We start from the raw sequence: 22,005 nt of genomic DNA, 5'->3' as shown, positions 1-22,005 counted from the left end.
GTGTGTGTGTGTGTGTGTGTGTGTGTGTGTGTGTGTGTGTGTGTGTGTGTCCCTCTCCTTCTCTCCCTCCCTTTCTCTCTTTCTCTCTTTTACTCTTTCCCTCACTTTCTTTCCCTTTTTCTCCCCACTCCCCATATCTTTCTCTCTCTCGCTCTCTCTGCTCTTCCCCTCTCTCTTTCTCTTTCCATTCTCTCCCCTTTTCCTTTTCTCTCTTTCTCTCTCTATCCCTCTCTTTGCCCTCCCTCCTCTCTCTCTTCCTCTCACTCTCTCTCCTTCTCTTCTTCTTTCTCTTTCTATATCTCTCTCTCTTCCTCTCTCTTAGTCCTTCTCCCTCTCTCCCCCTCCCCTCTTCTCTCTTTCTCTTTTCCTTTCTTTCTCTCTCTTTTTCTCCCCCTCCCCTTCTCTCTCTTCCTTTCCCTCTCCCTCCTCTCTCTCTCTCTATCCCCCTCTCCCTCCCTCTTTCCCATCACTACGGGGATAGAGCCCTACCCACTACCTCACCACTGATGCTTCTATATAAGCTCCTTGAGACAAGATATTTCTATTTTGTTGCCTTTGTATCCCTAGCATTTAACCTAGTGCCTTGCATGTAATAAGCACATAATAAAAATTTGTTAAACTGAATTGCAATGTTGATTGTATTAGCTTGTGTTATATCAGGCCCTTACAATGTATAGCTATGTCCCAGAGAATGTGAATTGATTCAGAATCCCTTATATTTCAACTGACCGATACTCTCATTGATGAGAGTACTTCCTCTAGTGATGTAAAACATTAATTCATAGCATAGCCTTTCTTTCTATGCAGTTTTGATCTCTATCTACCCATAAATTATACAGAGAGGATCTACTCTTCTCCCTTCTATCTCTGTGACTTTGGGCAAATCACTTCATCTCAGTTTCCTCATCAGAGAATAAGAATTATAATGGCTAACATTTATATAGTACCTACTATGTGCCAGGCACAGTGTTAAGAACTTTACAATTATAATCTTGTTTGGTCCTCACAACAACCCTGGGGGATATTATCTCCACTTTACAGATGAGGAAATAGAGGCATATAGAGGATAAGTGACTTGCCCAGGGTCACACAGCTATCAGGTCTTTCTGAATCCAAGCCAGTGTTCTATCCATCATGCCACCTAGCTGTTAAAGGAGCAGGAGCAGGGTTGGACTAAATAATCTCAAAGGTCCATTATGTTTCAAAATATTTGATTCTACTAATCTGTCCACCATGCTGGAGACCTTCCTCTAGGCCATTAGCACTGAATGGTTGCCAGTAAAGAGCTGAAGCTGTCTGTTCATTTTGCCTCTCTTTCAGTATGGGATCAACCCAATTCCCTTTCATTTACACATTTTCTTGATGATTCCTTTTCTACCAGTTCTTGTGCACATCACCATTGCTAACCAGAATACAGTCTGTTTTCACCCACTACCTGTCTCTGCATTGTCGTCGGAGTTACTTTTAATTCTTTGGAAATTGTTATATTTCATGATTTGCTGAATTCCTAGAAAAATATTGTTGTTAAAAGTTGGGCTTTATCAGGACACAGCTTGCAATCATTGAAAATATTATAATCATTGAAGATTATAAGTTCCCAAATACAAGATAACCTGCTTTCTAGTTCCTAATTGAGATCAGCTAGATGGCAGAGTGGATATAGTGCTGGGCCTGTGAATTCAAATCCAACTTCAGGTACTATCTGTGTGATGCTGGGCAAGTCACTTAACCCCATTTGCCTCAGTTTCCTCATTTGCAAAATGAACTCAAGAAGGAAATGGAAAATCACTCCAGTATCTTTGTCAAGAAAATCCAAATGAGGGACAGCTAGGTGGCACTGTGGATAGAGCACCGGACTGAAGTCAGGAGGACCTGAGTTCAAATCTGGCCTCAAACCAACACTTGACACTTACTAGCTATGTGACCCTGGGCAAGTCACTTAACCCCAATTGCCTAAAAAAAAACTACAAAAAAAAAATCCAAATGTAGGTAACGAAGAGTCAGACATGACTAAAATGACTGAACAACAAAAACTACTATTCATTTCTGTACCCAGCCTGGCCAAGACACATGTATTGATGGATTAGCTAAATGGATAGCCTGCCTAACTCTATGTTATAGCCTAGACCAGGAATTTTAAACATAAGGTCCAGGACAAGATAGTGGATAAATTTCAGGGGGGAGTTGGGGAAAGATCAGTTATGAATGTGAATAGAAAAAAATAATTTTTATTCCAATTTAATTAGTTTCCTTTGTAATCTTATGTATTTTATTCTATGCATTTAAAGACATTTTTCTGAGAAGGGGTCTATAGGCTTTACCAGACCACCAATGGGATCCATGACACACACAAAAATGGAGAGCCCCTGGGTTAGACAATAGGTATTCTTCTTCATGTGCTCTCATAGACTCATTGAATTATGGATGTGAAAGGACTTTCAAGATCATTGGTAAAGTCCCCTTAATTTTCAGGAAGAAACTTGAAAACTAAAGAAGTTAATTGACTTGCCTAAGATGACATAGCTATTTAGTAAGAGACAGGCCTAGGAAAGCTGGCTCTGGAGTCAGAAGACCTGGATTCAAACCTTACCTCCAACACTTACTGCCTGGGTGACCTGGGGCAAATCACTTAACCTCTCTTGGTCTCAGTTTCCTCATCTGTAAAATGAAGGGGTTGAACTAAATAACCTCTCTTCTTGCTCTATGATCCTTTGAACATAAATCAATATAAAATATATGAAAAATAAATTCAAAGTAATTTTGATGTGAAAAACATTAACAACTAAGGGAATCAGGAAAAGCTTTTGGGAAAACATTCCAGGCAGCGTCGCAGAGGTAGGAAGCAGAATATCATTATGGGAACAACAAGTTGGCCAGTTTAGCTGTACAACAGGTGAGGGGAAGTAATACAAAATCATTCCTTGAAGAAAAGGAGTCTCAATGACCATTTCAGACCACTATTAACTGGAAAAAAGTGAGTTTAATGCTCTTCATTGAGTTCAAAACCATCCCAGAAGCCTATGGGGAGCCCTGTGTAAGTCTGGGATAGGCAGCTATGGCACAGTATGACAAAAGGAAGCAAAAACTCAGAGGTTAGAAGGCTCTTTTCTCTTTAATATTTGTTTAAGGAGAATACGTCATCCCTGGTCTAGCCAGATAAAATTTTATTGTACCAGGGAGAAAGCCTGTCATTGCTAAAAGGAAAGAAAAAAAGAAAGAAAAGAAAAGAAAAGAAAAAACAATGGATTTGGAGTCAGAAGATGAGTTCAAAACCCACCCCTTACTAATTGTATGTGTTATTACATCTCGCTAGAGGCCTCAGTTTCCTCATCTGCAAAATAGAGAGTTATTGTTGGCTGGGACACCACTTTAAAGTACCAATCAAATATGAAATGTTATTATTCATTTGACCCTTGTCCTGTCCTGACCTCATCTCCCCACTCCTACAACCCCAACCAAACTTGGCAGTCACCCAAAGATCCTGAATTTGAAATGTCACTCATTGCAAAATTTGAGTCCACAAACTAAATGCAAATAGCCATTTTACCAAGAGTTGATCTTGCCCAGAATTCTATCCCAAAGCAGAATTTGGCTTTTGATGCCTTAATGTACATTATCCTATGTTATATTGGTATGATAAAGTCATTTTGCTTGTGGTCCTATCAATATGTCCTGCAATACACTTGCACAGTTTTGTTGCTGTTGAGTTGTTTTTCAGTAGTGTCTAATTCTTTGCGATCCCTTTTTGGGGTTTTCTTGGCAAAGATAGTGGAGTGGTTTGCCATTTCCTTCTCCAGATCATTTTACAGATGAGGAAACTGAGGGAAACAGGGTTCAGTAACTTGCCCAGGGTTGTTCAGTTGTGTCTGATTCTTTGTGACTCCGTGGACCAACGCACGTCAATACTGTCCATGGGTTTATCTTGGCAAAGGTACTAGAGTGGTTTGCCATTTCCTTCTCCAGTGAATTAAAGCAAACAGAGGTTAAGTGACCTATATAGGGTCACACAACTAGTAAGTATCTGAGGCCAGATTTGAACTCGGGTCTTCCTGATTCCAGGCCCAGAAATCTATCTACTGAGCCACCTACCTGTCTCCTGAAAAGTTTTGTGTGAAGTTTTAATTATATTTGAAAATGGATGTTTTTTATAGTTAAGTCAACTTGGGTTCACACAGAAAAGACAAGATTATGCATCAAAAAAACACATTCTTGGTTATGTATTAAGCCCTCTTGGACTGAAAGGTTAACTTAGATGCAATTTCTGCTGGGCACGCAGTTGTACTATACATTTGTATAGTACATTTATATAGTACAACTTTACTGTACATTTATATAGTGCATATATAACATCATATGTATTAAAGCACTTTGCACCCCTTATTAATGCAATGAGAGGCAGTGTGGATTAGTGAAGAGAGAGCTTTCCCACAAGCCAGGAAGACCTGGGTACAAGTGCTACCTAATATGGAGTGCTGTGTGTCTCTTAGCCACTCAGTGCTCTAGCCCAGGGGTGTCCAATTCCAGTAGAAATGGGGAGATACTGAACAGTACATAAGGATCCCTGCAGGCCACATATTAACTTAGAAAACCACATATTAACATTATTCTGTGTTCTATTGTAGTTTTATTTATTTTGTTAAATATTTCTGTTACAGTTTAATCTAGCCAGCTACTTCTGCTCTGGGTAACTCTCTAAGACTAACTATAAATTGCCAAGTAGACTAACTATAAATTGCATTGGTAGAGTTTCCTTGCTTACAAATTCTCTGTGCCAATGAATTCATACACCCAGTCTCCATTCCCTACTCATAAAATGTCATTTGATCCCCATAGCAACACTGTGAGATAGGATAAATATTATTACTTCCAATTTAAATGGAATACATTGATGCTCAGAAAAATTATTTGAGTTACCTGTTATCACACAGCTACTGAGTGGCTAAGCCAGTACCCAAAGCCAGGTCTTGTGACTCTGCCAGGGTGACTTTTGCAATGGCTTTCTGGTATAGTCATTGTTAATATGGCTGGGTGAAGAAGCACATGTTCTGGTTAATCAAGCATGCTGGTTGACAGCTACCATTACATATTCAAGATAGAGTAGTAATTTTCAAAGAGCAGAAATCCATTAAAATGCACTTGATACAAAGCTCTGTCTTTGATTAAGAATGTTCTTGGAGTACCTCAGCCATAATTATGGATGTCAATTATCAAATGGAAATAACAAATTCTGGCTGAGAGAATGCCAGAGAGGCCAGCTCTTACTTCAATCAGATATGTGCTTAAGGAGGCACAGTTTTTGTTGGGGTGTCATTTAGTATAGTCATGCCTCAGAGAGGAATTGACCCTTTCCTCTCCTCCACAAAGGCCTAACTGTAGGGGGGCCATGGGGAAAGAGTTCAGGAGTCTACATAGATCTGTGGGCCTGGGTTCACTCCCATTTCTGCTGCTTACTACCTATGTGATCTTAAAAAAAATTATTTCACAGCCCACAGACGGTAAGGGGATCAAAATGATTAGAAGGCGATTACAGGGATCTCTTTGCTGGCACTGAGGAAGGATTCTGTTGCTTTGCCCATACTTGGATCTTGGTCACAATCCTGGGTGGCAGTCCTGGGGTGAGGAGGAGCACTGGCAGAGCAGAGCTTGTGGCAGCAATGGAAAGGGGACCCTCCTCACAGTTCCAGGGCAGAAAAGAGTGCTTTGGTCACTCACAGACCAGAGCACAAGCTGGGAGAGGAGTAAATACCTCTCCTTAGATCATACCACCTTGAAAGAACTGGAAATGTATAGGTCCCTAGAAATATGTCTGAAAACAGCTGCACAAGACCCCTGAAGCTTGGGACAGGACACCCCCCACACTGGAAGCAGAACCTACCTTGACAAAGAGTTTAAAAGTCAAGTAACTGGCTGGGAAGATGAGCAAAAAAACTTGGATTATAGAATCTTACTTTGGTAACAAGAAAGATCAAAACATACAACCAGAAGAAGACAACAAAGTCAAAGTTCCTACATCCAAAGCTTCCAAGAAAAATATGAATTGGTCTTGGGCCATGGAAGAGCTCAAAAAGGATTTTGAAAATCAAGTAAGAGAAGTAGAGGAAAAATTGGGAAGAGAAATGAGAGTTATGCAAGAAAATCATGAAAAATGAGTCAACAGTTTGCTAAAAGAGACCCCAAAAATACTGAAAAAATAACACCTTAAAAATAGACTAACCCAAATGGCAAAAGAGGTCCAAAAAGCCAATGAAGAGAAGAATGCTTTAAAAAAGAGAATTGGCCAAATGGAAAAGGATGTCCAAAAGCTCACTGAAGAAAATAATTCTTTAAAAATTAGAATGGGGACAGCTAGGTGGTGCAGGGGCAGCTAGGTGGCACAGCGGATAGAGTACCAGCCCTGGATTCAGGAGGACCTGACTTCAAATACTGCCTCAGACGCATAACACTTAGTAGCTATGTGACCCTGGGCAAATCACTTAACCCATTGCCTAGCCAAAAAAAAAAAAAAAATTAGAATAAAGCTAATGACTCTATGAGAAATCAAGAAATTATAAAATAAAACCAAAAGAAATAGAAGACAATGTGAAATATCTCATTGGAAAAACAACTGACCTGGAAAATAGATCCAGAAGAGAGAATTTTAAAATTATTGGACTACCTGAAAGCTATGATCAAAAAAAGAGCCTAGACATCATCTTTCAAAAAGTTATCAAGGAAAATCGCCCTGATATTCTTGAACCAGAGGGTAAAATAGAAATTGAAAGAATTCACTGATCACCTCCTGAAAGAGATCCCAAAAGGAAAACTCCCAGGAATATTATAGCCAAATTCCAGAGTTCCCAGGTCAAGGAAGAAATACTGCAAGCAGCCAGAAAGAAACAATTCAAGTACTGTGGAAACACAATCAGGATAACACAAGATTTAGCAGCTTCTACATTAAGGATTGGAAGGCTTGGAATATGATATTCCAGAGGGCAAAGGAGCTAGGATTAAAATCAAGAATCACCTACCCAACAAAACTGAGTGTAATCAATGAGGGGGAAACATTGATATTCAATGATGTAGAGGAATTTAATGCATTCTTGAGAAGCCAGAGCTAAATAGAAAAATTGACTTTCAAATATAAGACTCAAGAGAAGCATAAAAAGGTAAACAGCAAAGAGAAATCATGAGGAACTTATTAAAGTTAAACTGTTTATATTCCTACATGGAAAGATGATATTTGTAACTCATGAAACCTTTCTCAGTATTAGGGTAGTCAGAGGAAATATATATGGACAGAGGACAGAGTAAGTTGAATATGAAGGGATGATATCTAAAAAATAAAATTAAGGGGTAAGAGAAGATTATACTGGGAGAAGGAGAAAGGGAGAGGCAGAATGGGGTAAATTATCTCACATAAAAGAGGCAAGAAAAAGCTTTTACAGTGGAGGGGAAGAGGGGGGAGGTGAGAGGGAATGAGTGAACTTTATTCTCATCAGATTTGGCTTAAGAAGGGAATAACAAACATGCGCAACTGGAAATGTAAATCTGTCTTACCCTACAGGAAAGTAAGGGGGAAGGGAATGGGGTAGAGGAATAATAGAAGAGAGAGCAGATTGGGGGAGGGGTAATCAGAAGCAAACACTTTTGAGGAGGGACAGGGTCAAAGGAGAGAATAGAATAAACAGGGGTGGGATAGGATGGAGGGAAATATAGTTAGTCTTTTACAACATGACTATTATGGAAGTGTTTTGCATGACTACACACGTATAACATATATTGAATTGCTTGCCTTCTCAATGATGGTGAGTGGGGATGGAGGAAGGGAGAGAATTTGGAGCTCAAAGTTTTAAAAAAACAATTGTTAAAAATTGTTTTTACATGCAACTGGGAAATAAGATACACAGGCAATGGGATATAGAAATCTATCTTACCCTACAGGAAAATAGAAGGAGAAGGGAATAAGAGAAGGAAGGGGGGTGATAGAAGGCAGGGCAGATTGGGGGAAGGGGTAATCAGAATGCATGCCATCTTGGGGTGGTGGGAGGGGAGAGATGGGGAGAAAATTTGGAACTCAGAGTCTTGTATAAGTGAATGTTGAAAACTAAAAATAAATATTTTTTAAAAAGTTATTTCAACTCCCTAGTCCTCAATTTCCTAATCTTTGAATGAGATTTGTACTACCTACCTCACCAAGGTTATTGAAAGACTTAAAGAAGGTCTCTGTAAAGTTTTTTGTATATATCAGGGATTATAATAATTCTTTGACCAACTAACACTTGTTAGTTTATATCAGAGAAGGTCTTTATTCTAGGATAATAGTCTAACCCAGGGTATTGGTCAAGAAAGTAGTTGGCTCAGAGTAGCCCATTAGTCTGGACTTCTGAATTTATCATTGTGGGGAAGTCCCAGTATGAAAACTCCCTCCACCCAAGACAGGTCCCCAGCTGGTCTACAACTGGTCTACAATTTTATATTTTTAGAAAGGTCCCTGGTAGCACTGAGTGTTTAAGTGACTTACTTATGGCCATATGTTTCAGAGGCCAGAGACCCTCCTGAATCTAAGGCTGGCCCTCTATCCACTATGTCATGGTATTTTTACCATTGTTGGTAAATATCTTCATGAATGTCAATGTCTTTTATTATTATTATTATTCTAGTCACCACTTTGTAGCAATGTGGACCATGTGAAGACTATGGTTCATCCTAACTTTGAAACCAGAAAAAGCAAATTAACTAATCTCCATAATTATTATATTCCATTATCCAGAAAATATGGCAGCATTTAAAAATTAGCTTTATAATTAATAAAAATAGTATGACCATAAAAGGAAGTGACCTAGATGTGTAGTGAGATAAACCAAGACAGAAGGTGATACATTAACACCCTCAAGATATTAAAGGAACCATACGAGTTAGGGAGATTATCAATGAAGCATTCACAAAAATTCACAAGATTCACATAAAACAGGAACATATGGAGGAGCAACAATCTGTAAGAATGATAATAATAGCTCAGACTTGTAAACCTTTACAAGGAATTATAAGGTTTTCAAAATATTGGTCTCACAACAATGCTGAGACAAATAGAGCAGATATCAATCCCAAGGTTACAGATGAGGAAATTAAGGTTCAGAGAGCTAACATGACTTGATAATGGTCACACAGCGAGGAAGTGTTAAAGCCAGAACTCATTGCTCTCCTGCTTCTGAATCCAGGGATCTCTTTACTATAATACATAGCCTGTACTAACAGAACAAGCATGTATGCATTTAGCTATCCAAATACTATATGAGTCGTCTATATAGGGTATGAGTGTCTTCTTTGTAAAAAGTAATAATATTACTACTTAGAGAAATGGGCCTTAGTGTGGTGTAGTGTATAGAGCATCGGAGCTAGTATCAAGAAGACCTGAGTTCAAATCTGGTGTTAGACACTTAATAGCTATGTGAACCTGGGCAGGGTACTTAACCCTGTTTGTCTCAATTTCCTCATCTGTAAAAATGAGCTGGAGAAGGAAATGGCAAACCACTCCAGTACCTTTGCCAAGAAAATTCCAAACGGGGTCACAAAGAGTCGGAAATGACTGAAGCAACTGAACAACGAAACTAAAATTCAGGGTATTTGCTAATATTTAGCAAATAGTAATAAAATTCATCATCTCAGAGGACAGTAATTGAATGCTATGTAGGCAGCCTTTAGCTTTCTTTGCTAGCTAACATCTATTTTCTGAACTAAGTGGACTTTTGAATTATAGCGTCTCATTTTAAATTAGTAGTGCCTATCTTCATTTCTAAAGAATAAAGAAATTGCTGCACTGAATAAGAGGTTGGTTCCTATTCTTCTGGTTGTTTCATGCCTCTGTTTTGACTGAGCACTTGTAGATTATAAATTACTATAGTAACAGCTTCCTCATGGCAAAAAAAAACAAACTGTACTTTGGCTGTCCTGGAACCCAGGGAGCAGCTCACCCTAGAAAAAGTGGCTGAGTCTCACTTGACATAGATTTATAGAGCCAGAGAGGCACCTGCTTCTGTAGAGTAGAAATGTGTGTGCTTTTTTAATCCAATGGCCAAAGTAACAGTTCACAAAAGAAATTTTAAAATTTAGTTCATGGAGAAAATGTCGTATATTGCAAAAAAAAAAAAACCTCTGCATTTGGAGTCAAAGGACCCAGGTTCAAATTCCAGTTTTTCCACTCACTACCAAAAATGATATGGGGATACATCATTTTTCCACTCAGACACTTAACCAGCTATGTGACCCTGGACAAGTCACTTAACCGTGGATGCCTCAGTTTCCTCATCTGTAAAATGAGCTGTAGAAAGAAATGGCTAACTACTCCAGTGTCTTTGCCAAGAAAACCTCAAATGGGGACTGAAATGACTGAACAACTTTTCCACTCCAGGTCTCATCTGTTAAAATGGACTAAGTAATGCCTAAGGTCATCTTTAAGCTCTAAATTTTATTACATTCTTGATTAAGATTCATAGGCTGAGGGAAAATATTTTTAAGTACTTCTGAAAAAGTTATCTACTCAAGGAATCTTTTCCAGCCACTATTTGAATAATTTTCCCTCTACAAACATTCTTAGGATCACAGACACCTTAAGGAAAGGGGCCTTAGAGATCATCTAGTTCAGCAGTTCTCAAAGTGTAATCTGGAGCTATGTGACCCTAGGCAGGTCACTTAACTTCTGTTTTGCTCAGTTTCCTCAACTGTAAAATGGGGATAATAATAGCACCTACCTTACAGCTGAGATAATTCTTATAAAAAGCACTCAATACATGCCTGGCACACAGCAGGTGTTATATAAATGCTTATTGATGAAAGAGTGACACAACTCTTCCCCTCTAGGAGTTTACCATTTCATTAAGGGGATACAATATATACACAATAAATATCCTATAGCGTTGAATATAATTGGGCAAATAAGAGAACTAAACCAAGTGCTCTAGAAAAGTCTAAGTAAGGAGACATCATTTTCAGCCTACCAAGAAGTTAAGATCTAATATAACCAATACTGATTAGAAAAAACAAAACAAAACAAAACAGAACAAAACAGGGGCAGCTAGGTGGCTCAACGAATAGAGCACCAGCCCTGGATTCAGGAGGACCTGAGTTCAAATCTGGCCTCAGATACCCTGAGCAAGTCACTTAACCTCATTGCCTAACCCCCAAAAAAAACCATAAAAAAATAGAGTCATTTTTTAAAATCCATGTATTAGATGAGTTTATGTATTGGTTGATGGCTACTTACTTTCAACTAATTGGCCCTAGCACTATGTGTATCTTCTGAGTGCCTTCCCCATCCTTTGCACCTGCCCTAGTCTTCTAAGCTCCCAAATGCCCAAGTTGTGATTTTTGAGATTGAATGAAAAGAGCTGAGCATTCTAATCATGCATTTTCCAGGTTTATTGCTTCTGTTTCCTTGTTCCTTTTGGGGTGAAAAGGCCAGGGAATCGAGGTTCCAGTCATCACTGAGGCTGCAATAGTCTTAGAAGACTGCTGTGATCTTTACCATTCTTAATACATGGGGCAGCCCAGCAGAAAGTTGACAAGCATTTATTAAGCTCTTTCTACCTGCCAGACACTAAGCAAAAACTCTGGGGAAACCAAAAAGCAAAAACAGCATTATGGGAATTCTTTGACCTTTTACATTCCGGGTGACTGAGAGTAATTCTGGGAGGGCTCTCTTGATTTTCTTGCCCCAAGGAGAGAGTGCTTGGGCTTGAACTTGCCCCTAGGTATGACCTTATTCTCAATGATCTTGTCTCTACTATAATCCTGCCCTGAGGTAGTCCTTTGGGAGCTTGTATTTGCTTTAAGAAATCCATTTAATAAAGGAGGAATATTGCCTATCAGGCTTAGAGAATCATAGAATTTCAGAGTTGAAAGGGACCTCAAAGGCCATTTATTCTATCCCATGTCTCCCAAAAGAATCTTACATAATTAACAAAAAAATCCTGTATAGCAGGAATTAACTTTGGGGGGAGGGGGGGGTCATGGATGCCTTTGTAGGTCTATTAAGACCTATGCATCCCTTCTCAGAATGTTTTTAAATGCATAAAATAAAATATACAGAATTGCAAAGGAAACTAATTATATCGAAATAATGTTATCGACTTCAAACAAACAAACAAAACAAAGTCTTGATCCCCAGGTTAAAAACCTCTGCTGTATAGAATCCTCAATAATTTATCTGATGAGTCGTCATCTGCCCTTAGCCTTGAACACCTTGAAAGAAACAGGATTCACCACCTCCCAAGGCTTCTCATTCCACTTATGGATGGCTCTAATTGTTAGGGAGTTGTTTTTTGTTGCTGCTGCTGTTGTTGTTTTCCTGAAATCAAACCTAAATTTGTTTCTTTATACTTTCAACCCACTGCTCCAAATTCTGCTCTCCTAACGCCAAAAAGGACAGCTCCTAAACCCAAAAAGAATACCAGGGCGGTGGTGCAGTGAACAAAGCAGGACTCAGGAGCAGGAAGGCCTGACACTGAATCCTGCCTCAGACACTTACTAACTGTGTGACTCTGGACAAGCAACTTAATCTCTCTCAGTTTTACTTTCCACATCTGTAAAATGGGTGTGATAATAGCGCCTACCTCCTGGGGTTGTTGTATGGATCACATTACTTAACAAATGTAAAGTACTTGGCAAACCTTAAAACACTTTATAAATGTTATATATTATTATCACTCTTCAACATGATAGCCCTTCAAACACTTAATTAGCTATTCTCTCCCTCCCCCCTTCCAAATCTTCTCCTGCCCTAAACTCCTGACTGACATTTTTCAGCTACTTCTTGTCCTATGTCTAGTTTCTCAAACTCAATTATTAAAGCCCAGAGGCCTGGGTTCAAATCTTCCTTCTTCCCCATACTGTCTTTGTGACCTTAGTCCAGTCACCATTCTCAGCTTCCGTTTACCCATCTATGAAATAAGGACATTGGACTACATATCTAACGTCCCTTGCAGCTATGAATTTCCAATGCTTTTATTCTTCATTCTGCTGCAAAGTAGTCATGTTCCTCAAGGGTCCAAAAATTTGACTTCCCTATCATACCCTTTCTTTCAGTAACTGTCTATTATTGCATAGGGTGGGGAAAAAGCCATATCAAAGAAAACAATTGATAACAATATCAAAAAAAAGGTTAATAAAAGTCTTCCCTTGGTAAACAATCTAGCGTGGCAGACCGGACACCCTGACTATCACAATTGCATCAGACCCTTATCTCTTTTATTTGCCCCATTGTTCAGGTTCCGGAACTCAAATGACATTCCCTTCTAACTACCCAGCTTTCATGTGCTTTTTCAAGCATACAGTCAATTACCAGAAGTACAAGTAATAAAATTGGAGGCAGATGAGGCAGTCTGGCTCCTGGACTTCTTAGCTGGGCACTTTCAGGATTTATTTCTTCACCCAGGCTTATTCCCTTTCCTCTGCTGTCAACCTCCCCGAGACACTTCCAGAGGAATCTGTATAATCACAGGAACACAGATAGAGAGCTGAAAGGGACCTAAGAGGTCATCTTTTCCAGCCCCTTTATTTCACAGAGAAGAGAACCTGGAGCATTTAGGATTTGCTCAAGATCACACTGGTAATAAGTCTCAGAACTAGGATTTGAGCTCAAGTCCTTTGATTCCAACTCCAGGGTTCTTGCCACTGTACCTCGACTATTTCTAATAGTGTAAGTTGTTTGGGGTGAGGAGGCGGGAAGGTCTGGCAGGGGTGGGGAACCTGCAGCCACATGCAGCCTCAAAGCCACAGTCCCGGGAGAGACATAAGACCCAGCTCTGAAACTTCATATTATCATAGATTTAGAATTGGAAGGGACCTTAAGGCCATCAGGTCCAATAACCTCATTTTACAGATGATCTGAGGTCAAAAGAAGGTATGAGTCTCGTCCAGTGTCCTGCAGCTAGTATGGGAGCAGCTGAAGTGGGATTTGAATCCAGGTTTTCCTTATTCCAAGTCCAGCATCCTTTCTGCCATGCCTTGAAAAAGTCTCTTTCCCCCTCTGAACCGCAGTTTCCTCTTCTATTAAATGAGAAAGGTAGACTAGATGTTATCTAAGGCACCTTCCAGATCAAGCATCCTCTCATCAATGTAATTCTTTTTATGGTCATTTCATCTTCCTGAAGTTGGTACTTTGGTACATTGGAAGTTCCATGATTTCCTTGGTATGGGCACTTCCTCCAACAAGGTTGATCACTATCCCCTTTCCACCTTCGCTGATGGTTTCTTGAGGTACTCTGGCTAAACAAAGTCAAGACATGGCAGCCAACTCTCTGAGGATGAGTGTCTCTAAACTTTATTAGATTAGGCCCCAGAGAACAGTATGCCATAGGGCCTGTACTCACAGTTTTTCTAGCTTTGTAGGACCTGCCAGAACTTATATTCCTATAGTATGGCCTTTCAGAACCTAGGGGCTCCTCCCAGACATAAAAGTGAAGGGCAAACAATGCACTCCGTGGAATTTCACTCCTTGGGAATTTTACAAAGTACTGAATAAATTAGATGTGGCTTTAAATTAGATGTGAACTCCTTGAGGGCAGGAACTGTTTTTGTCTTTCTTGTATACATATCATTTAGCACAGTGCCTGGCACCTAGAGGGTGTTTAATAAATGCCTGTTGGCTTGACATACATTTATACTTACAGAATTTTTCATTATTCTAGCTCCTGACCCAAAAGCCTTAGGAGAAGTGGACATATCTTAATTTGACAAAATATAAATCAGTGGAAAAAATAGAATTGACATCCAAAGTTTTGTGCTAGCAATATCTTTTAGGCAATGTGTCTGTTCTCTCTGTTGGGGGATGCCTGCATTTCAATGCAAGATCATTAGATTTACAGCCAGAAGGAACCTTAAGGATTAACATACCCAACCCTTCCATAATATCATTAAGTTAGAGTTGAATGGGACCTGGAAAGGCATCAAGTCCAACCCCCTCATTTTATAGAAGAGGAAACTGAGGCACAGAGTGGTTGTAAGTTGCCTAGTATCACCCAGCTAGCAAATGTCTGAAGCAGGATTCAAACTCAGGTTTTCCTGATTCCAAGACCAGTGTCCTACCCACTACACCATGATGGTTTGATTTTAACTGCCACAGCTGCCGTGATTCAGTCCCCAGAGGCTTGCTCCTGGTTCTCTGAGGCCTGGTCTTTGCCTGCGCACCCATGCTGAACTGCGTTTCTCTCCCAGCCCGGTGCCCTAGACCTTTCTGATCAACCATCCAGGTTGTCTTGGGCTGGAAATTTGTTTCACTCTGTCTTTTTGTGGTTCTGCTGCACTAGAATTCATTTAGAGCCATTTTTTACAGGTATTTGAAGGGATTTGGGGGAGAACTCAAGCAAGTCACTGCTTTTACTCCACCGTCTTGGCTCTGCCCCAATGGTTTGATTTTAAAGATGAGAGACTGAAGGTCAGAAAGTTGAAGTGATTTGCCCAAAGTCATACAGATACCAAATAACTGAGCTTGGATTTTGACCCTGTTCTTCTGACCTCACTTCCAGTGCTCTTTTGACACGGTCAGATCCCATCCAAATATATGACCCTTCAGAGTGACCCAGAGTTCTGCATTGTGCACAGCCAGACTTGGGTAATTTACACTGGGTATTCCAATTTGTCCCCTGCCTCAGCCCTTTTTTTTTCCTCTGTCTTCCTGCCCAGTACACTTTTCTTTAGCCTCATCATCAAAGGATAAACAGGGGAACAAAATTAAGAAGCTCAAACAAATCAGTTTTGCTCCTTCATAAAAGGTTTGGTGATAGGAGTTGAAGTTTGGATCTATGAGAGGTAGACAAACTACTGCATGAGAACCCAGTCCTGGCCTCTGCCTGCTTTTATACGGTCTGTGATCTAAGAATGGTTTTTAGGTTTTTCAATATGATCTTTATTTTAAAATGTAAAAACCATTCTTAGCTCCTAGGCTGTACAGGTGGGACCTAGTTTGCCAACCCTTGAATAAGATATTCAATACATTATTTAGATTTTATCTATTGTTTTTAGCTCTTCATGTCCACCCCAACCACACATGAGTATGATGTGACTTTTATGTATGCTCTTCATATAACAGAATTCAAACATACATCTTTTAGAGCAAATCTTTCAACTATATTAAATAATTTCCCAACTCAAGATACTACCCAAGTTGATACCACAACTGAGTTGCTCAAAAAGATGTTTCAGATGAAATGCTTCTCCAGCTTCTCCATCAGGTAATTATAATAAATAAATAAAAGTAGGTCTCAATCAATATTCATTATTTCACTATAGAATAAATGTTATTTCATTACAAAATAAATTTTGTTTTATTATTAAATAAATATGTATTATTTGTTTTCTGTAAAAATTATAAAATGATATTAATTTATAATGAAAGTAAAATTTTTGTATTTTTTTTTAAACAGAGAGAGGCAGTATGGGGTGGAGAACCTGAGGCCTGGAGGCCACATGTGGCCTAGGTCCTTGCATGTGGCCTTTTGACTGAACCCAGGTTTTACAGAACAAAGCCTTTTATTAAGTGGATTTGTTCTGTGAAACTTGGATTCAAAGGGCCACACTATCTCTTATTTTAAAAAAAAGGCATGCAGCCTACAGACCATTCATTCACAGGTTTATCTAGTTCATTAGGCTAGAAGTGGCATTAACTTTTTCTGTAAGATTTTGATGGCTAATTGCCCCTAGTTGTAGGATAGGGTAGGGTAAAATAGAATAATCTTGGAAATTGTGATTGTTTGTAAATTCCTGCCCTCCATTCATAGAGGTCTGAGAGAATGTCAAAAAGAAATGCAACAGGACATAAGGGGAAAAGAGCTTTTATTTGGGGCCAGAAGACCTGGATTCAAACCCAAGCTTGGTCACTGTGTGCTCCTTAGAGAAATCACTTAACCTCTGTGGACCTTAGTGAGTTAATCTGTAAAATAAGAGAGTTGGATAAGATGTCCTCCTAGGTGCCTTGCAGCTCTAAATCTATGATCCTGTTGTTTTTATGGACCCTTTTGAATGATTCTATCCATCTGTCTTGGTCTTCAATTTGTGAGTCAAGTGCCAAGGAGGTCTGAACAATGTTGTGTACAACTTTATTTTCTCTCCCCTTTAGGAATTATAGTGGGAGTCCTAGTCCGAGAATACGGCAATCTATCCAACCTGGACAAGTTCTACTTTGCCTTTCCTGGAGAGATTTTAATGCGAATGCTGAAGCTCATCATCTTGCCCCTAATTACATCCAGCATGATTACAGGTACTCTCAGAAAAACTGGGGTCTGTTAGTTCTTTGCTGGGTTTCACCAGTTAGATATGTGTTCTGCCGTACCAGGAGCTTTTGCATTTGAAGAATGGTCTTGTCCTTTGAAGGAAGTGTCCATGACAGACTTACAAATGAACTTAAAGGGGATGGTGCTGTAGTACTGGTCATTGCCTATATAGTGCTGTCATCTCTCATCTCTCACCTCTCTCTCTCTCTCTTCCTCTCTCTTAGATCTTCATTGGTCAAGTCAGATGATAGGTCTTCTGAAGAAGATGCTATTATTCAGAGTTGCTATAAATAAATTCACATGCAGTGACACGAGGCAAGAGAAAGAACATTTGGTTATCTAAGCATCAATCAGTGTCCTCTGGCATAACGAGGATGTCAGTTTTAATAGCATTTCATTTAATAGCATTTCAGATTACTCCCCTTCTAGGCTTTTGTAGCATGAAGAGTATACACAAAAAGAGATTTCACAGGTATAGATAGGATCTATATCTATTTAACTAAAGATAGGATCACAGACCTAGGACCCAAAGGGATCTCAAGGCCATCTAGCCCAACCCTCATTTTATTAGATGAGGAAACTGGGATGTATCCAAGATCACCACAATCATACAGGTAGCAAGCATCAGAGGAGCAATGTGCATTCTGCTGTATCACATGTTGTCCTTCCTGTATAGCATAGCAGGAAGAACATTAGACTAGGGATCACTGATACAGAATTAGAGTTAGGGTTAGAGGCAGGAGCTGAAAGAAACCTAAGAGGGCATCAAGTCCAAATACTTCATTTTGCAAATGAGAAAGTTGAGACCTCGTGAGAGAAACCATCGTTTCTCTCTCATGTCAATAATCAATTATTAATTAGGACCAGGATTTTCTGCAGAAGTCTGAAGGGCATTGTTGATGCACGAGATTATGAAATCTCCAAGGTACATGCCTTTTGATCCTGGGTGGGACACCCCACCCAACTAGAGAACCTTATCAAGAATTTAATCTAAGGTGAATTACAGCCTATTGTGTTCCACTAGCAGGTTTGGGGAGGAATGGTATAGCTTTTGTTTAGATTACCCAAGACAGGGTGATATAGGTATAGATAAGTCTCTTTGACCAAGACCCAGTGATCAGAGTCAAGTCCCCCAGCCCCTCATTAGAACTTGTCCACCTCTCATTATAATATTCATTCTTCTCATTAGTTGGTAGCCAATCAGAATCGATTGCCACCCACAAGAATACTCCCTCTTCCAAGGGCATATAAGCAATGAATGGGTTCCATGAGGGATCTTTGGCATTCGAGAGTGTCATTGACCCTTTAATTAATTATTACTAGCATAGTTAATAAAATGATTAATTTCCCAGAAATAATGTCTCTCAAAATTTTTATACATCACAGTAGAAAGGTTAAGGGATTTGCCTAAGGCCAGGCAGTTAAGTGGCAGAACTGAGACTGAAGCCTAGGACCAATGACTACAAGGGCTGCATTCTCTCTACTGTAACATGCCATACTGATCACAGCAAAGATACAAAGACCTTCCTAATGCCATCACAGTAGAGCAACTGCTGAATAGCCAAGAGAGCTGGTTTATAGCCTACCTCTAGCAAATTATTAGCTGTATAACCCTGAGCAAGTCACTCAGGGTCCGAGTTTGGTACTTCATCTGTAAAAATTGAAATAATAATACTTTTCCCACCCTACAGATTTATTGTGAGGAAAATGCTTCATACAACTGAAATAACTATAGAAATATCAGCTTCTTGTCTCCTAATCCAAGGCTATCCCCACTAAATTGCACCATCTTTCTCTTTTTTAATGATGTCTTTTGTTTTTAAATCAAATTCACTTCTGAATATATCCCTCCTTCCCAGTGATCTCCCAATAATAGGCTCCTACCTCTCCAACGAAGGGAGGGAGATGAACTTTCTTAACTCTTCTGGTACAAGTTGAGGGGCAAGATGGGTGGCACAGTGGATGGAACGCCAGGCCTGGAGTCAGGAAGACTCATCTTCCTGAATTCAAATCTGGCCTCAGACACTTACTATCTATGTGACTCTAGACAAGTCACTTAACCCTGTTTGATTCAGTTTCCTCATCTGTCAAATGAGCTGGAGAAGGAAATGTCAAACCACTCCATTATTTTTGCCAAGAAAACCCTAAATGGGATCATGAAGAGTCAGATATGACTGAAAAAATGACTGAACAACAATAAGTGTGCTCATTATAATTGTGCAGCATTCAATTTTGTCTATGAGTCTCCTTTCCATTTACGTTGTTGTAATCACGGTCTACAGTGTCTTCCTGGTTCTACTTACTTCACTCTGCATCAGTTCATGTAAGCCTTACCATATTCATCTGAGTTCTTTATATTTGTCATTTCTTATAATGTAGCAAAATATTCTATTGCATTTAAGTACCACAATTTATTTAGCCATTCTACAATTGATGACACTTATCTCCCTCGAGGTATATGGCAATGGAGAAATTCTTAGGTTTTTAGGCTTTAGAGTTAGAAGTGACCTTAGAAATCATCTAATCTACCTCTGTCAATTTATATATGAAGACACTAAGATGTGCCCATGCTAGTAAGTGTCTGAGATCAGATTTAAAGTCATGTCTTCCTGCCTTGAGGTTTAGTGCTCTATCCTCTTTGTCACCTAGCTGTCCCCAGATAGGTAGGGTAGGATGTGTGTAAGGGAAATAGAAGATTGTAAAAGCTATACCTGCTCTCAAAGATTTGTTTCCTTAAACATTCAGGACCATTTTAGGACCATTTAGAACTCAAAGGGACCTCAGACCATTTAATCCAACTCCTTCATTTTACAAATGAAGAAACTGAAGCCTCAAGTGGTTAAGTGACTTGCCCATGTTAGCAGTGACACTGCTAGATTTGAACCAGGACCAGGAGTTGACCCAAGGTCCTCCAAATCCAAATCTAGCATCCTCTTTATTTATACCATGCTGTCTCATCAGTAGGATTCTATTATAACTTTAAGACAACTCAATACACTAAAATTGGAACTTCTAACAAAACTGTATTAGGGAATACTTGCTTTACAAATGAGTTGACTGCAGAATTTCTTTAAATAAAAAGCTACAATGGAAATCAATCAATAAATAAACATGTATTAGGCACCTACCATGTGCCAAGGAGGGATAAAAACTTAAAAATGAAACAATCCCTATCCACTAGGAATTTATATTCTGTGTATGAAAATGGTATTGCACTTCAAAAATTCATCAGTTTTACATACGTATTCTTTGCAAGCAACTTCTTAGGAAGGTATCCATTGAACAAAGTGAGAAATACTCAGAATAATCCTATGAGATGCGAAGGTTTCTGTAAAGCTTTAGAAACCATCTGCCCAACCTATACTCTAGTAAGAATGGCCTCTACAACAACCCCAATGAGTGGTCATCCAACCAGTCAACTTTTACTTGGAGAACTCCACGGAAAGGAGATATACTACCATTATTACACTTTAGGAGAGTTCTCAGTGTTAGAAAGGTTTTCTCTACCTTAAACAGAAATGTCTAGCTCTACAATCCCCACATCTTGGCTCTTGAGTTCTCCTCACTTGGGCCAGGCAGAACAGACCTAATTCTTCTCCCATCAGATGGCCCTGTGTGAGATAGCTATCACACCAACCCCATCCTCAAGCTTTTCTTCTGCATACTCAAGGCAAGAAGACAGATGTGATAGCATCCAATAGAGAAATCTTTGTCCTTGTCTTCATTTGGGCAATACAATACATAGTGAGTGACATGACCCTTCTGTTAATGTGAAAATGAGGCCACTAGAAAGCTAAAAACGTTCTCTTCCAGCATGTATTGCCTGTCACTGTTCATATTGCCAGCTTTCCCCACTTCCCTGCTCTTTCCCTACTCCCTCCCCCAAAAGTACAGAGGTTAATCAGGGTAGAGCACAACACTGTGGATAAGGTAGGATGTTCAAAGGTGCTATTGTTTGCAGAGGTGCCATATTTAGAGTTTTTACTTGCCTAGACTAGACCTCAGGATAGACATATACCTATATGTGTATGTCTGTTTGTATGTATATATAGATACAGATTAGATATAGATATAGATTTGAGTTGCTTAATCCACTATTCATCTATGCAAATGAAATGAATACTGTCAGATAAAATTAATACTGTCATCATGAGTAACCATATAAAGTTTGGAGGATTAGAATGGACAAACCATTAAAAATAAATAAGTGTTCCCTTCAGTTTTACAGGGTACCATGCCTGTTTATAACTGATGCTCTAGGACTACAGTATTGTAAAGATTAATTGTATTTCTCACTTCACACAATGAACACTTTCCTGAAAAATTGCTTATAAATCTTATGCAAATTTGCTTATGCAAAACAAATGAGTTTTCAAGGTACCTGATTTTCTATTCATTTTTTATCACCTATATGGCATAACACCATTTATAAACTGGCATGATACCTTACCTTGTTAGGAAACTAAAAGGAACATTGATGTTGTTATAATAATTGCTTTTAAAGTCTCATCCTTTCTAATCTTCAAAACTTTCTTTATATGGTTATTCATGAGTGATATTAATTTTATCTGTCCACAGAAATGGCATGGAAGGATGGTCCAGATTAAGCAACCAGAGGGAAAAATTAATAGAAAATCAGGTTTTAATAAAACCACTTCAGTAATAATACATACACACTTTAGTGCGATTGCAGGGGCTATTTGAAAATAACCAATACCAGGGGCAGCTAGGTGGCACAGTGGATAGAGCACCAGCCCTGAAG

General features: G+C 39.2%; 1 protein-coding gene across 3 annotated transcripts in view; it reads left to right on the top strand.

The window, feature by feature from the left end:
- Positions 1 to 22,005, top strand: part of SLC1A1 (solute carrier family 1 member 1) — a 108,828-nt gene that overhangs the window by 34,339 nt on the left and 52,484 nt on the right. For all 3 annotated transcript variants that reach the window (XM_027862890.1, XM_027862891.1, XM_027862889.1), the window contains exon 2: positions 17,090 to 17,230. In XM_027862890.1, the coding sequence (XP_027718691.1) occupies positions 17,090 to 17,230 (141 nt within the window). The remainder of the gene's footprint in view (positions 1 to 17,089; positions 17,231 to 22,005) is intronic.

Source organism: Vombatus ursinus, unplaced genomic scaffold (genome assembly GCF_900497805.2).
Source record: "Vombatus ursinus unplaced genomic scaffold, bare-nosed wombat genome assembly UNPS02014770.1, whole genome shotgun sequence".
Lineage (NCBI taxonomy): Eukaryota > Metazoa > Chordata > Mammalia > Diprotodontia > Vombatidae > Vombatus > Vombatus ursinus.
This window is presented reverse-complemented; position numbering and strand designations above follow the sequence as displayed.